Source organism: Ustilaginoidea virens, chromosome 4 (genome assembly GCF_000687475.1).
Source record: "Ustilaginoidea virens chromosome 4, complete sequence".
In the NCBI taxonomy this organism is placed as follows: domain Eukaryota; kingdom Fungi; phylum Ascomycota; class Sordariomycetes; order Hypocreales; family Clavicipitaceae; genus Ustilaginoidea; species Ustilaginoidea virens.
The window spans coordinates 3,058,145-3,071,616 of NC_057319.1; the positions used below are offsets into that span (position 1 = coordinate 3,058,145).

Here is a 13,472-nt window from a genome sequence, read left to right on the forward strand (position 1 = left end):
GCAGCATCAGAGAGACGCGCTTCCCAAGGCTGCCGTCCGTCCGTCCGTCCGTCCGTCCGTCCGTCCGTCCGCTCACAAGTCGCCAAAGTAATGCTCCGATCGTCGCCCAACATCCTCGGCCCACCTCATCACATCCTCGGCCTTGGCCACCCCTTCCTCCGTGACATAATAATCAACCAGCGCTCTCGGCACCCACTCGAAATAGACGTTTCTCACCCGGACACCACCACCACCACCACCACGCCCCGGCTCCTGCCGCTCCGGCCACCGCAGACCGGCCTCCGCCCAAGCACCTACCACCTCGCCCGGGTCATTCTCCTCCTCCTGCCGCGCCCGCGGATCATGGTCCAGCGGCGAGACCTTGTCCGTCTCGCTCACAACCACCACCTTGGCGTCTCTGGACACGTGCTTCGCCGCCAGCACCGCCGGCAGGGACCCCGTCTTGTTGCTCACGTTGCCGTGCCTGTCGATCAGGTCCGCCCCGAGGAGGACGAGCCGCGCGTCCCGGGCGGCGACCGCCGCACAGGCATCCGTGTACACGGTCGTGCGCAGGCGAGGGGGCCCGGCGGTGCCCCGGGCGGCGGCGCAGCCAGACAGCCTGCACGCGAGGCCGGCCCCCTCGAATAGCGGACGGGACTCGAGGACGCGCAGGTCGAGCAGCGGCGCGGGGGTGCCGGTCGTCGCGAGGGCGTGCGCCAGGCAGGCGTGGATTGTCGAGCTGGACGACAGGGTGAGCACCACGAGCGCATCTGCTCCCGCCGCGAGGGCTGCCGCAAGGGCGGTGAACTCGCTCGCGATTCTGGACACCGACGTCTCCCTGGTCCGCCGCAAGGCGCGCATCTCGGCCAGCATGTCGTCGACCGTGGCTCCCGACAAGCAGCAGCCGGCCGTCTCCATCCTCCGCTCGACAACGTCCAGGCTGCGCAGGACAGCGCTCAGGATCGACGCCGCCATGCTCTCGCGCCCGTTCCTCCACAGGTGCCACGCTGCTCTCCGGAAGTTGGCCCACCACGCCTCTCCGTCCCCGCTGTCCAGCTGGCTCACCACGTCGGCCAAGATCGCCCCCGCCTTGCCTGCGAGCTGCCTCGCGCCGCTCTCGTGGTCGTCCCTCAGCGCTTGCAGCCCCTTGTCCAGCACCGCCGCGGCTGCCGAACCAAGGTCCAGCGCGGGCCACACCCTCCTGAGAGACTCCAGCAGCTTGGGGACTCCTGGGAATGCCTCCTCATCCGCTACATCCCCGGGGTCGAACCACCCGTACGCTTCATGCTCCCAGTCCAGCCTCATGCCTTGCTCGCCTCTGGCGCCCGTCTCGGCGTCGGGAGGCTTGAGAACAAACGCAAAGGGATGGATGGTCCACTCTCTCCCCACGGATTCGTCGGCAAAGGTGTACGGCTTTCCTTGGCGCAGGAAGGTCAGCGACGAGGCGTCGAGGCCTGTTTCTTCTCCTAGTTCTCGCCATGCCGTCGCGAGAGGGTTGGAGTCTGTGGCTTCCACGCTGCCTGATATAGGGGCGTATTTGTGCCTGTTTTATTTTCATTTTTATTTTATTTTTTTTTCTCATGACGCCGTCGCTCGATGCGCTTAGCAATCAGAGCATCTCATCTCTGGATGGGTGGGTGCATGACTGATGAAAACGTACCGGTAGGTGCTAACCTTGCCGCTCCTCTTGAACAGCGCGACCTTGGGCCTCGCTACGCCGTTTGCCGGGAACTTGAATATGAAGCTTACTGCTACTTGTTGCTTCGTCAAGTTGGACATGGCGACCAAGCTATGAAGGTGCGTTTTTGGTCGATGAGACGCGGGATGATGGTTCAACTGTCTTTTTCTGACCTGCGCATGATTTGAACCCGCGAGGCGCTTTATTCGCTCTTCGGGCCAAGCAGACGGATGGGCTTGGTGAGCTTGGTGAGCTTGGTGAGCTTGGTGAGCTTGGTGAGCTTGGTGAGCTTGGTTGCTTTCAAGTTTCTACCGGAAAACGTCCTATCAACCGAAGCGCGAGGGCGGGCATGATTGGATGACGCGTGCGTCTTGTTTGCGTCATCATTTGTGGTGGTTGCACAGTAAGTTCTCCGTACAAGATGGATGGTTCTGGACCCGGTCTTTTCCTCGCGACATTGGGAGAATGCAAAAATCTGTTTATTATGTACGGAGTAGACAGCGGTGCCTTGCCTCAACAGCGGATGCATGTAAGCAGGTTTTACGAAACACGCCCCTCGGATCCAATGCATTGGGCAAAGGGGCTCTGATATCATTCGCTACTATGGTCTCTACTCTACTCTGCGGCGAGCAACGCCTACGGAAATTCAGCCATCTTTGTTTTGTTGGGCGCCAAGAAACGTCTCTGTGTAGGTGTGTATGTGGACTTGTGGACTTGTGGAATGGGTGTGAGCGTGAATGTCGTCTTCATTTGTCGAGACAGTTGTTGTAGACCGGCCAGTCATCGCCCATCCATGATGCCAGCTCGTCATATAACACGGTATCAATGCCAGTGGGCACCGAAGGTTGAGCAATATCCTGTGGTCCGACTAGGTCCGGCGTCGCAGGCGGAGCTGATGAGGAAGCCATGCCGAGCATTTGATCCCTCTCCATCGGGGCGGCCAGGAGCTTGCCCACCAGGCATCGGAGCTCTTGCAGAGTGTCTGCACAGGCCCGGCCGTCCGTGTTGCCCTTGCGTCGAGCATCTTTTCGATGGCATACCCGACGTCTTCTGTGGCGGATAATTCGTCTTGGGGGAAAGCCTCCATCTTGAGCACCAATGGCCGCAGAATCAGACAGACGGCCGCGTGAAAAATAAAGTGAAGCCCGGCATGAAGAGTCTTGCGACGGCCGTTCAAGGAGGACAAGTGGCGAGCCAGAGCCATGTTGTGGACCGCAGCCGCGATGCACCGTTTCAGATGCCCAGTCTGGGAAGCGCTACTCGTCATGGGGCTTTGGGCCATCAAGCGACCTACGACGGCCCGTTTTACCGCCGACAGAACCAACGGTCGAATAGCCACGACTAGCAGTTGGTTATACCTCATATGCAACAAGCAAGCCGCGGGGTCGTTGCTCAAGCCGTTGGTCAGTTGAAGCGACGGCGGGAGCGTAGATTGCCACTGCTCCAACATACGAATCGCGCCACCGGGTTGTCCAACTCCAGCCTCCGTTCCGCCTCCGTGGTAAGTGTTGCCAACTACATGGCCTGAGATGCGGGACAGTTCAACATGAGCCCTTAATCCTGCTGCGGGAGGCATCGACCTGAATTCAATGTCAGTGTTTCCGGAGGCAAGAATAGAAGATGGCCCGGGGCAAGTTTTCTTTTTTTTTTTTTTCTTTTTTTTCCTCCAAAAAAAAAAAAAAACTTACGCATCATCGTCTGGCAATGGCAATTGGATGGCCTCGTCCGCAATAGTGGCAGGTCGTCCGGTAAGGCAACTCAGCCAACGGTCCAAGCAATACACCGACCAGAAAAGCCGCTTGCCTCGTTCATCGACCCATCCGCGATGTGCGCCGAGCATGACGCCGATGTGCATGGCAGCGGCAACGTACATGTAGGCTGCATCTGGCTGGTTGGTTTCCACGAGATAGAAGCTCATCAGGGCGAGAGACGCAACGTCGCCGATTGTGCGACGCTTGATTTCCAGCGGATTGCGCAAGAGCATGGCGGCACGAGCATAGTAGGGCTCGCTCGGAGACGGGCGCGCACCTGAACTGGGCGGAGGCTGTGTGCTTGTTGATTGGCATGCCACGGCCAGGGCCGCATGATAAAAAGCCAAATGGCGGTAAGCTCCCAAGTCCATATCTGACGAAGCCATCGCCGGCGCGCGAGCAGGAACCGAGCTCAAGTCTCCCCACCAGTACATGCCACCACTTGGCCAATGACCACCTCCGTCTTGGATGAAATGCCTTAGCTCGGACAAGACGGCGACGACGGTGCTGTCGGGTGGAAGCCACAGGGGGTTCACGGCTTGATTTAGGGGGCGCTGGTCGTCAACCGTGTAGTTGCCCAGGGTGGAGAGGAAATTGCTCTGGTTGACAGTTGAGGTTCGATCTTGGGGCGAGATGGGCAGAGCCGCGCGTATGAATTCTTTGAGATGGTCCATAAACGTAGCTCCGGCCGTCTCCCCCATATATTTCCCCATGCCTTCAGAGTCCTGGAGGAGGCGCCCAGGGCTCAAGGTTTGGCCGTCATCTGTGGTTTCCGCCTTGATAAAGCTGTCTCCGGAGGGTTGGTCTCCGGAGGGTTGGCCATGAGACGTGCTTGGTGCTCCCGTTCCGGAGGGAGCGAACGAACTGGAAGACGAATATGACACCGGGCTCACGGCGTCGTGGAGAAGCTCTTGTCGTCTTGTTGGGTCCGTAACAGCATCTTGAAGGGCCTTTTCGTAAACCTCAATCTTCTTTCTTAGATTATCAAATTCAGCCCGAGGAACACAGACTTTTTCGACGACTGGTGGATAGATGCAATCGCGAGACGTCGAGGTGCACTGACTACAGGGACGTTCACCGGAACATTTGATTCTCCGTACATTGCAACTATTACATCTAAAAGGAGAGGAAAGATTTGTCCCAAGGGAGAGACTCTGGTTAGCTACTGGTCCCCTGCTGCTATCTGGGCTTGTGGATGGGCTCTACCGTCCGAGCGCTTGTTGCAGGTTTATCGCCATCGTTTCCTTCCCACCTGTCAATGCCGAAACTCGAGAGCCGTTGGTCCTGGAAATCATGGAATGACCGCAAAAACCGAGGCGGCAGAGAAGGGGACATGTATAAAGAAACATGCGAACTAACAAACAATCAAAGGAGTTCGTGGGGAACTTACGCTGTTGCCACTCGTTTCCGATGCTCTGGGGATACCCTGTGACGCCGAGGATTAACGGGAAGCCGTTGAGGCCGATGGGCAGCATGGCCAAGGTGCATCTTGCTAAGGGGGCAAGCTAGATGTCACGGAAAGTTGATGCCTTTGCTTCCGTGACGGGCCTGGATAATTTTATGCAAGACAAGGGAAAGCTTTTGCAAGCATCTCCATGGTCTTGACAGCCAAGAAACAATCTGAGGCAAGGGTGAATAGAAAGGTATTTGGACGCGTAAGAAGGGAGATGGTGGGGTGGCAAGGCTGAAAGAACAGACAATGTTTTGAGTGGCGAGAGGGGAGGTTCAGATATCAGTTTTCCTCAACCTATCCTTGTGGAAAGAGAGAGTCCTGAAGAAGGGATAAGATTGAATGAGAATAAGGGGAGAGGAGAACAGGCCAAAAAGAGGTAAGCAATTGGGCAAGCAACGAATTGGTCGGAAGAATGGGGGTGGCGAACCTATTTTCATGGAAAGGAGCCGAGGATGGACAAGACGTCACAGTTTGGCATTCTAACCCTCCACCAGTGGAGGAGCACCGAGCCTCACTGGAATAAAAAGCAAAGGAACAGCGTCAGCCTTGACGACAGTATAGAGAAATGAGAAGAAGGCTGATCGCCCTACGTTGGTAATTGCAATGCGATGAGTGCCTGGCTTGGCTGGCTTGGAAAAAGCCGGAGGTGTGACGAGTAAGCGTGGTAGGGCTGCGCAAACATCAAGGTTTCTGCTAGACTAGCAGAGCTCGAGCGTCATAGGCACGGTCCGATAGTGGTGAGAAATGCAGACGCTACGCAACGCGGACATTTCACGTCGACACTGGCCTAGAATGCATTTGACATGTAAGCTTGGAGTTGTTGGCTGATGGCAGTTGATGTTGCAAGAGCAGGGAGACAAGATGGACGACTACATCTTTCGTCTTTCTTCTACATTTTATCTTTTTTCTTCTATAATAAAAAAAAAGGGGAAGAAGATGAAAGAACCTCACGCTTTCTCCTAATGGAGGGGTACTAGAGCTGATCCTACTAGCTGGACCTTTTGAGGACGTTGATCCGTTCTAACCATTGTCCAAAGTCTAGGTGGCAAGTGTGAATTGCAGGTGGTGCCCACGAGCAGCCTGCCATGGAGAAAGAATACGATGCCCTAGCGGGTGAAACAAAGTCCGCATCTGGATGAGAAGGGTGTCGGAGCCATTTCTGGTTGGAGAATAGCCGTATAAAGGATCGTCGACTTCATGGGTATCGGCCCCATCACGTTCAGAGTCGACCGACTAGGGTGGAGTCTCGCCGTGTGGTGGAGGGAGGAGGGCCATGACAGCCAGCCAGAGTGGAGGACGTTTTGAAAACGAATGTTGAACTTGCTGGTTGCTCAAAGGTCAACGAAGCCTCGACACGGCCTCGGCGACTGTCCGTGAGCCCCATGCAAGGTGAAGCATGCGATTGCGAAGGAGCTGCTGAGAACCCAGGCTGGCAGTCAAGTCAAGATTCAGGTGAGTAAAGGATCTCATGTGGTCTGGTAGACGGAGAGGGCACCGAGGAGCTGCTCAAACCGGGCAGGCCAGTACAGGGCAGGCACGAGGAATGCCGTGCCCTCCCTCTGGAGAATAATACGTCTGGTGCGATGGTTCTCCTGAGCTTGGGGACCGTGAAGAGCCAGCCACCAGTTGACCCAACCCACGAACAGGTGCCTAACGGAGTAGAGGTACCCAGCACTTGAATGTACGTTGACCTAATGTAGCCGATACCTCCCACCAGGCACCTACCTACTTCCAGTCCCTACTTCCAGTCCCCTCCCACCTCGCGCTACCTCCTAGAGTTATTCAACAGACAGTCTGGTTCATATCACCCGTCAGCAGTGAGTCCAAATTCCCCCAGGCTCCCTCCCGTACTGGAGTGGACCGGAAGTACCATTGATGTTTCCAGAAATATACCCCGGTTTGGCAAAGTCAACCACACTCATTGTAGTTGCAATCCTGTGAATGGCGCGAGGGTCTGAGGGTCTGGAGGGTCCAATTGAATCCTGTGCGGGCAGACTCGCCGGCATTACCAGCGCCCCTGACGTCGTCAACCTCGGCGTCGAACGCATCTCTTTTTCTTTCTCTCTCTGTCAATCAATCAAAAAAGGAGACAGCGAGAAAGAGAATACAAGAAATCCCTGTTCAAGTCCCGCTAGTGCCACTGAGGACAAGGGGGCAGCCGTTCACGGAAGGAAAAAAAAAAAAAATCGCCAAAACGTACGGAGTACCGAGTACGGAGTAACTCCGTACAGACTCCGCAGTAAGGCGCTGTGGAAAGTGGCCCTGGGGAGTGGCCCTTCGAAGTGGCCCTTCGAGGTGGGCCCCCCCTCCTTTAGGCTTAGCGGTCCCTTTGTCACGCTTATCCATGTTGACGACGTCTCCGCAGCGCAACTTTGTCCGCGCAAAAAACCACGCACGTCGTGCAACGTCCATCGCCTGACAAGCAACAACATTGCAGCTGCGGGAGGGGAATGACTGCCATGTCGTGCGTGAACTAACTGACTCGTGCGTCTGACAAACCCCACCACGCCCCCCTTCCCTGGCTGCCTGGAGCAAGGGCAAGGGTAAGGGGCCAAGAAAAAACAAGACGAATGCGTCATGATCGGTGGACACAATCACCAGCGCGGAGCAGACAGTAGTTCCGTGCCCAGAGTCGAGCCGCCTTTCGCCAGCACCACCTCACCACGCACAGGTTCCTGGGCAAGTTGCGCGCGGTTCCCCCTCGCAGCAAAAGCATCGTCCACAGTGCAGACGACCACCGCTGAGCATTCGCATGATTAGTGGAAGCAACAGGCAGTACACCTCATCCCGTCTTGCTGCTCCTGCGAGCCCGTCTTGATAAAGATGAAAGGAGGGGTTGTGTGTGGTCGAGAATGAGGAAACTCGGCATAAGGAGCCGTTTGCTGTCAAGGCCAAGGAAAAGAAGCATAGACCCATGTCGTTCAACGTCTGTATATAGGAGATAGCTAACCTTGTATCTACAAGCTCTACGAACTCCTCGATAGACCGACTACAAAGGAACCCCCTTGGCACTTCTATAGAACAGACTATGGAGCGGGAAATTCCGCACACTTAGAGAGAACAAGGCCTGCCACGCGGCTGCAATGCCATCGCATCATCAATCCCCTAGACCTTACAATGTGCGCGTATTCTATTTCGGAACTTGGGCGTCCAAAGGAGCGCGAGTGCAGCATGCAATAAAATAAAATAAAAAAATATATAATAAAATAAAAAGACCCATAATCTCTCCATCATCATGACAGTATTCGCGTGTCTATACCGGCAAAACAACCATTATATACAGCAAATTCTCCGACGGGAAAAAAAAAAAAAAGAACAAGAACGACAAGAACGAGAAGAAGCAGAGCAATCAAAAAGTACGCCGTCGTCAAGTCAAAATGAACGCACGCTCTCGCCCCATGTATCCCTGCAGCGTCACGCGGAGAGTAGAGTCATTTCCCATCCTTTTTTATCACGGATATCGACATTTTAGTCAGGTAGATTGAGCAAAAAGCCTCTCAATGGTCGCCAAAGATGTTGTCCACAATCTCTCCAGACCGCGTGGCCAGCACGGACAAGAGGGTGTCACTCAGCTGTTCCAAGAATTTAGTCGTCTCGCTATCATACCATCCAAGTTTTGCGCACCACTTACACCGTGTGTACCCTCGCAGCAGCCTTGGAGCCAAATACCAGCGTTGTCAGCTACGGCTCCCGGCGCAAACTTGATCTTGTAGTCACGGCCGACGGCAATTTTCCGTTGGCCTTGTTCCGTGTCTACGTTCCATCCGGATATGCCTTTGCCGAACTCGAACCCTCCCGAAGTGGTTCTGGGGAGCAGGTTCCATGTATCCTTCAACATGTCGACGTGCGCATCGCGCTGGTACCCGGTGGCAGCAATGACGAGGTCTGCCTCGACCACTTCGTCGTCCAAAGCTTCGACAAGGCCGTCAGGTGTGCTATCCTGAACGCTCCGAATCTTTAGTTTCAGGCCGTCTGCGTGAGTTTCCAAGCTGGTGATTTGTTTGCCACCCATGATCCGGTGCGGCCAAGTTTTGTCATCAACTCCCAGTTCCCGTCGCTGCTCGTACATGCGCTCGTACAGGGCCTCGATGAGCTCCAGCCGAACCACGCCGTAGTTGGTTGCCCGGGCTTCGATAAGAAGGTTGTTGCGATACTTGGCCGACTTGGGGAAAAGGCTGTCAATGTACTCGGGGTTGAAGACGGAGTTGACGCTGTTCATATTAGCCTCCTCGTGCCTTTGCGGAACGTGGCGAAACCGGCGCGCGGCACGCGCAGCAATCGCTTTTCGCCCGACACTTACAACGGTGAGTCGTCGCTAGGACGCAGAAACTCTTGTCTCATTACCAAGTACGTCTTGGAGTTGGGATAGCGGCTCGAGACGTTGTTGAAGATCTCGGCTGCGCTTTGGCCAGCACCGACCACGACAACACGGCAAGCAGCGGTGGTTTTGGGGAGGATCTTATGGATTACATTTACGTATTGAGACGAGTGGATGACGCGGGGATGCTTGAGAGGAAAGGTCTGGGGCAGATATGGCTGCCCGCCAGTAGCCATGAGAATATGACGTGCTCGATAAGTGTGCGTCTGTCCCGAACCAACCTCCTCCGATCGAACAGTGAAGGAGCGAACCTGACCCTTGGAGGGATCATCCGGAGACACAGAGATTGCTTGCTCCCCGTAGCGGACAAGGCGTGAGAAGAAAGAAGAGCACCAGCGAAGATAATCCTCGTACTCGACACGAGCGGGTAGAAAGGTGCCCAAGTTTGTAAAGTCAACCAGGCGACCTTGGCGATGCAGATAGTTCAAAAAGGTGAACTCGGACCTCGGGTCTCTCAGGGTGGCCAAGTCTTTGATGAAGGAGATTTGCATCTTGGCACCGGGCAGCAACATGCCGGAATGCCAGGCAAACTGATTCTGCTTCTCGAGGAAGAGGACCCTGGGGGAAGACCCATCGGGCACAAGCCTTCGCCCATCTGCCAGGGCATCGTGCAGAGCTACGGCGACGGACAGGCTGGCCGGGCCGAAACCCACGCATATGAGGTCAAATTCGGAGTCGAGAGGGGCAGGCACGAGATACTGGGAGCTCTGGATGGCGCCATTTCGAGACTTGTGGCCGTTGCTGCCGGCAACTGGTTTCTGGACTGCGGGTCCGCTGGCATGGTGAGCGGCAGGACCGTTGCCATTGGCACCGGCGACGTTGGACGATTCAAGTGTACCTAGGTCTGTGCCGTTGTGGTGATGGCCGCTGAGGTGATGGCCGTGGTGATGGCCGTTGTGATGGCCGTTGTGATGGCCGTTGTGATGGCCGTTGCGGATGCAGGTGGTGGTGGCGGGGTTGGAGCGGGAGGTGATGGAGCTGTCGGAGGTGAAGCCGTCAACTGCTGCGTCTGCTGCGTCTGCTGGTGGCCTAGCGCTGTTGCTGCTGCTGTTGCTGCTGCTGTTGCTGCTGCTGCTGCTGCTGCTGCCGCCACGGCTCACCGTCTCGGTAGCCCCATTGCCGCTCGAGACAACAACACATGCAACTTCCTCGCTATGTGGTGACATGGCCGGCGAGGGATTAACTGGTATCGTTTCTTGACAAGGTCGCCCAAGTCCCGGTGTGCGCTTTTCTTCTTCTTCTCTCTTTTTTTTTTTTTTTTAGAGGCCTGGGTTTTCCTCCTTTTCCTTTTCCTCTTCTTTTTCTCTCTTCTTCTGGGCGTTTTCTACAATGACGTATTTGAGTCGTGCGCAAGTCCGACGGTCTGGCACCGCGAGGAAAGTTTATAGCAGCGAATCGTAGCAAGCCGGTGCCTGACTTTCTCAAACCGACTGGCTGATTGGATCTATAAGATGCAAGTCCGCAAAAAATAAATGACGGGGGGTGGGGATGAGAGAAGAAGAAGAGATAGAGAGGAGACTTCGAGGCTTTCTTCAAGCAAGCCCCTTGTACCTACGCTGTCCAGGAAAGTTGGAATGAGTACCCCGGCAAAGCCAGCAGTGAGCACCACGTACGTATTCACGACTGGGAACAAAATCCACAGTGCCAGACAGACTTTTTGGGGTCGATGGCAAAACGCAAGCGGAGTGAGGAGGTGAGAGGGACGGGAACCTTGATAATAATAAGGGACCGCACGCTTCGACTCCGCGTTGCGCAATGTCACTTTTGCATCCAGCGACCAGCGACCAGCGACCCATCGACTCACTCGAATCTTATTCGAATCTTATTAAGCCCGAAAAGCCCTAGAGTTTTCGGTCGACACCGCCAATGGCTTTCGTTCCCTCTGCTTTGGTCGCCTCTACGGGTACTTGGCGAGAGCCACTTGCCCCTCCCTGTTCTCATGACATGGGAAAAGAATTTGATACTAATAACAACGTCCCCGGGTAGAAGGAGGGAGGGGAGAAGGGAAGAAAAAAAAAAAAAAAAAAAAAAAAAAAAAAAACCACCACCACCACCAGAATGGCTCAGCCGATGACAAGCTGGCAAAAATGCAGGGAAGGGACATGGAGCGTGGCGGCGGAGCATACAAGGGTCCTTGTTCCATGCGCACAGGTGGGCTTCCTAACCTTTCCGGGCATGGCGGGCTCTCGGTAGAAGAAACGAAAACAAGAAAAGGCGGCGAGACTGATGAGACGTCGTCATTTGCGCGGAATCAATGGCGGCAAGTATCATGAAAGAGAATATGCCAACGCATGCCAACATTCTGATGCATCTGACGTGACGTATCGCAAGCGACGCTGCGGTTTCTGTTTCTCTCGCCCCATTTTCCGGGTTTCGGGTGAGGAGCAAGGAGCTCCAGGTGCTTGCACCACGGATACTGTAAAGCCGAAGGGGGAAAAAAAATAGAGAGAGAGAAAGAGAGAGATAGAGACCTTGTGCAGCGATACGCGGCAATACTGGGAAGAATTCTGCTAAGGATTTCGAGATTACTGTGCAAGCCCAGTCGTTGGAAAGCCAGGGGTCCACGGCCTTGCCAAGGCTTACACGAGTATCGTCATCGTCGTCTTTGCTTGTGCCTCCGGTCAAGTAACTCAAGTTATGTACCCCTCGATTTTAATCCTGGAACGAACGAACCGGTCGGTTTGCCACTTCTTGGCTTGTTTAGAAAGGCCTTCACAAGCTAAGGGTGCGCAGCAATTCCCCGTCGCAATGTTTCAAAGCTGGAACTTTTGTTGGTCAACCAACTCCAGAGTTATTATAGCGCAAGGCAACTACTCGGTCGCGGTTTCTTGGGACCAGCACGGGTGAATCATGTTGATCTGATACGATGAATATGATTCGGTAATAGGAATGCGAAGCCTGAGAAACCCCCTTCACTGCGTCGTCATGCGACGGGGCTTACGACGCCACTTATAGCCATGGCTGATGACGCACTGAGTCTGCTCCGTACGACTTTGAATGCACATTTTCAATGTGCTCGTGAAACGGGAGCCGAAATGTCGATTGCATTAGGAAGTGAAACGGATATTAGGAAACAACTAGTGTCGGACTGATGGGAGAATCTGACACTCCGTATGCGGAGGGAGAGTTGGAAAGAATTTTTTTCTTAGACAGGACATAGTGGGAGAAGCTGTCGGTGTCGGGTCATGTTTGCTTTTTCATATGCGAGGGGCTACACTAGCTGGGTACCTTGACAGGTCAAGTCTTGGCAAGTGGAGTTGAGGGAATTATCTGATGATCAGATAAAAAAACGGATCTGATAAGATCGAAGACCTCCCATGAGCCAAAAGGGGCCGGCGGCATTGTTCCAGTGAAAACTCGACCAGTAGTTTCGACCTGCAAATCGCTAGCACAGCTGGTAATTTAGAACAAGGGGCAAAAGAAGTTCCTCTGGGTTCCCGTCGGTATCCCGGGCGTTCTCGGGGATTTGGAACAGTCATGTCCTAAGCCGTACGGAGGACAGTTCGATGTCCCCATCTTTAGTCGCTGCATTATGGGACTGACGATTCACTCACTGCCTTGCTTCCTTCAGGAGTCCGAGATTTTATGCTCGCGCTGGGTTTTGTAAACAAGCTGTTCCACAGCTAGTTTCGGGGCTGATCAGTGCATTGCGTTAGGATTCTGGGGTGTCGCCAAGGGCACTCTGGGCCTGGAGACACTGGAGATTTGGTATTACTTCAATCAATCATCAATCCAATCAAGCATCATAGGGTTAGGGACGCTGCCTATGTTCCCGAGTTCCTGAAATGGACCAACCGAGGTGAGGTGCGTGGCATGTGCATAGCTTTCATCAGCTGACAAGTTGAGGTGGAGATCTGCGTACATAGCATGTCAATAGTGGATACTGGACTTTGTTCATGGGGCGGTGCGACGCTTAAATCGTCAGAACTCGGGACTGACTCAGGAATCAGTACGGGGTACTCACTCCGCACTCAAGAGGCGCAATTTGGTACAACGACGACCGAGTATCATCCGAGGCCATCCGTGTATCGACTCTATCGTCTATCGACGGACAAGCTGCGGTGCAGCTGGAAAAAATGCGGAAACTGTGGGGTGATTCAGTGACCAGTCGCCCCAAAGAGCGAGGCATTTCCGGCTGATTGCCCACCCGGGTGGTTCCTTTACCCAATAGTGCTGTGCTGCTATGTAGTACCTACCTTCTTTAACACAGCTCGAGGTTAGCAGGCGATGCGC

General features: G+C 54.6%; 4 protein-coding genes across 4 annotated transcripts; all 4 read right to left on the reverse strand.

Annotated features, from left to right (window-relative positions):
- Positions 1-72: 72 nt before the first annotated feature.
- Positions 73-1,758, reverse strand: UV8b_05291 (uncharacterized protein; the record flags this gene model as incomplete). The annotated part of the gene is made up of 2 exons (XM_043142789.1): positions 73-1,522; positions 1,640-1,758. 2 exons carry the CDS (start codon positions 1,756-1,758, stop codon positions 73-75), a joined length of 1,569 nt encoding a protein of 522 aa, XP_042998723.1.
- A 101-nt stretch (positions 1,759-1,859) lies between these two features.
- Positions 1,860-4,883, reverse strand: UV8b_05292 (uncharacterized protein; the record flags this gene model as incomplete). Its single annotated transcript, XM_043142790.1, has 4 exons — positions 1,860-1,965; positions 2,698-3,237; positions 3,346-4,429; positions 4,799-4,883. 4 exons carry the CDS (start codon positions 4,881-4,883, stop codon positions 1,860-1,862), a joined length of 1,815 nt encoding a protein of 604 aa, XP_042998724.1.
- A 250-nt stretch (positions 4,884-5,133) lies between these two features.
- On the reverse strand, positions 5,134-5,543 carry UV8b_05293 (uncharacterized protein; the record flags this gene model as incomplete). Its single annotated transcript, XM_043142791.1, has 3 exons — positions 5,134-5,179; positions 5,289-5,375; positions 5,452-5,543. The coding sequence occupies 3 exons, from the start codon at positions 5,541-5,543 to the stop codon at positions 5,134-5,136; spliced, it is 225 nt and encodes a 74-aa protein (XP_042998725.1).
- A 2,815-nt stretch (positions 5,544-8,358) lies between these two features.
- Positions 8,359-10,405, reverse strand: UV8b_05294 (uncharacterized protein; the record flags this gene model as incomplete). Its single annotated transcript, XM_043142792.1, has 3 exons — positions 8,359-8,433; positions 8,493-9,072; positions 9,162-10,405. The coding sequence occupies 3 exons, from the start codon at positions 10,403-10,405 to the stop codon at positions 8,359-8,361; spliced, it is 1,899 nt and encodes a 632-aa protein (XP_042998726.1).
- Positions 10,406-13,472: the final 3,067 nt, after the last annotated feature.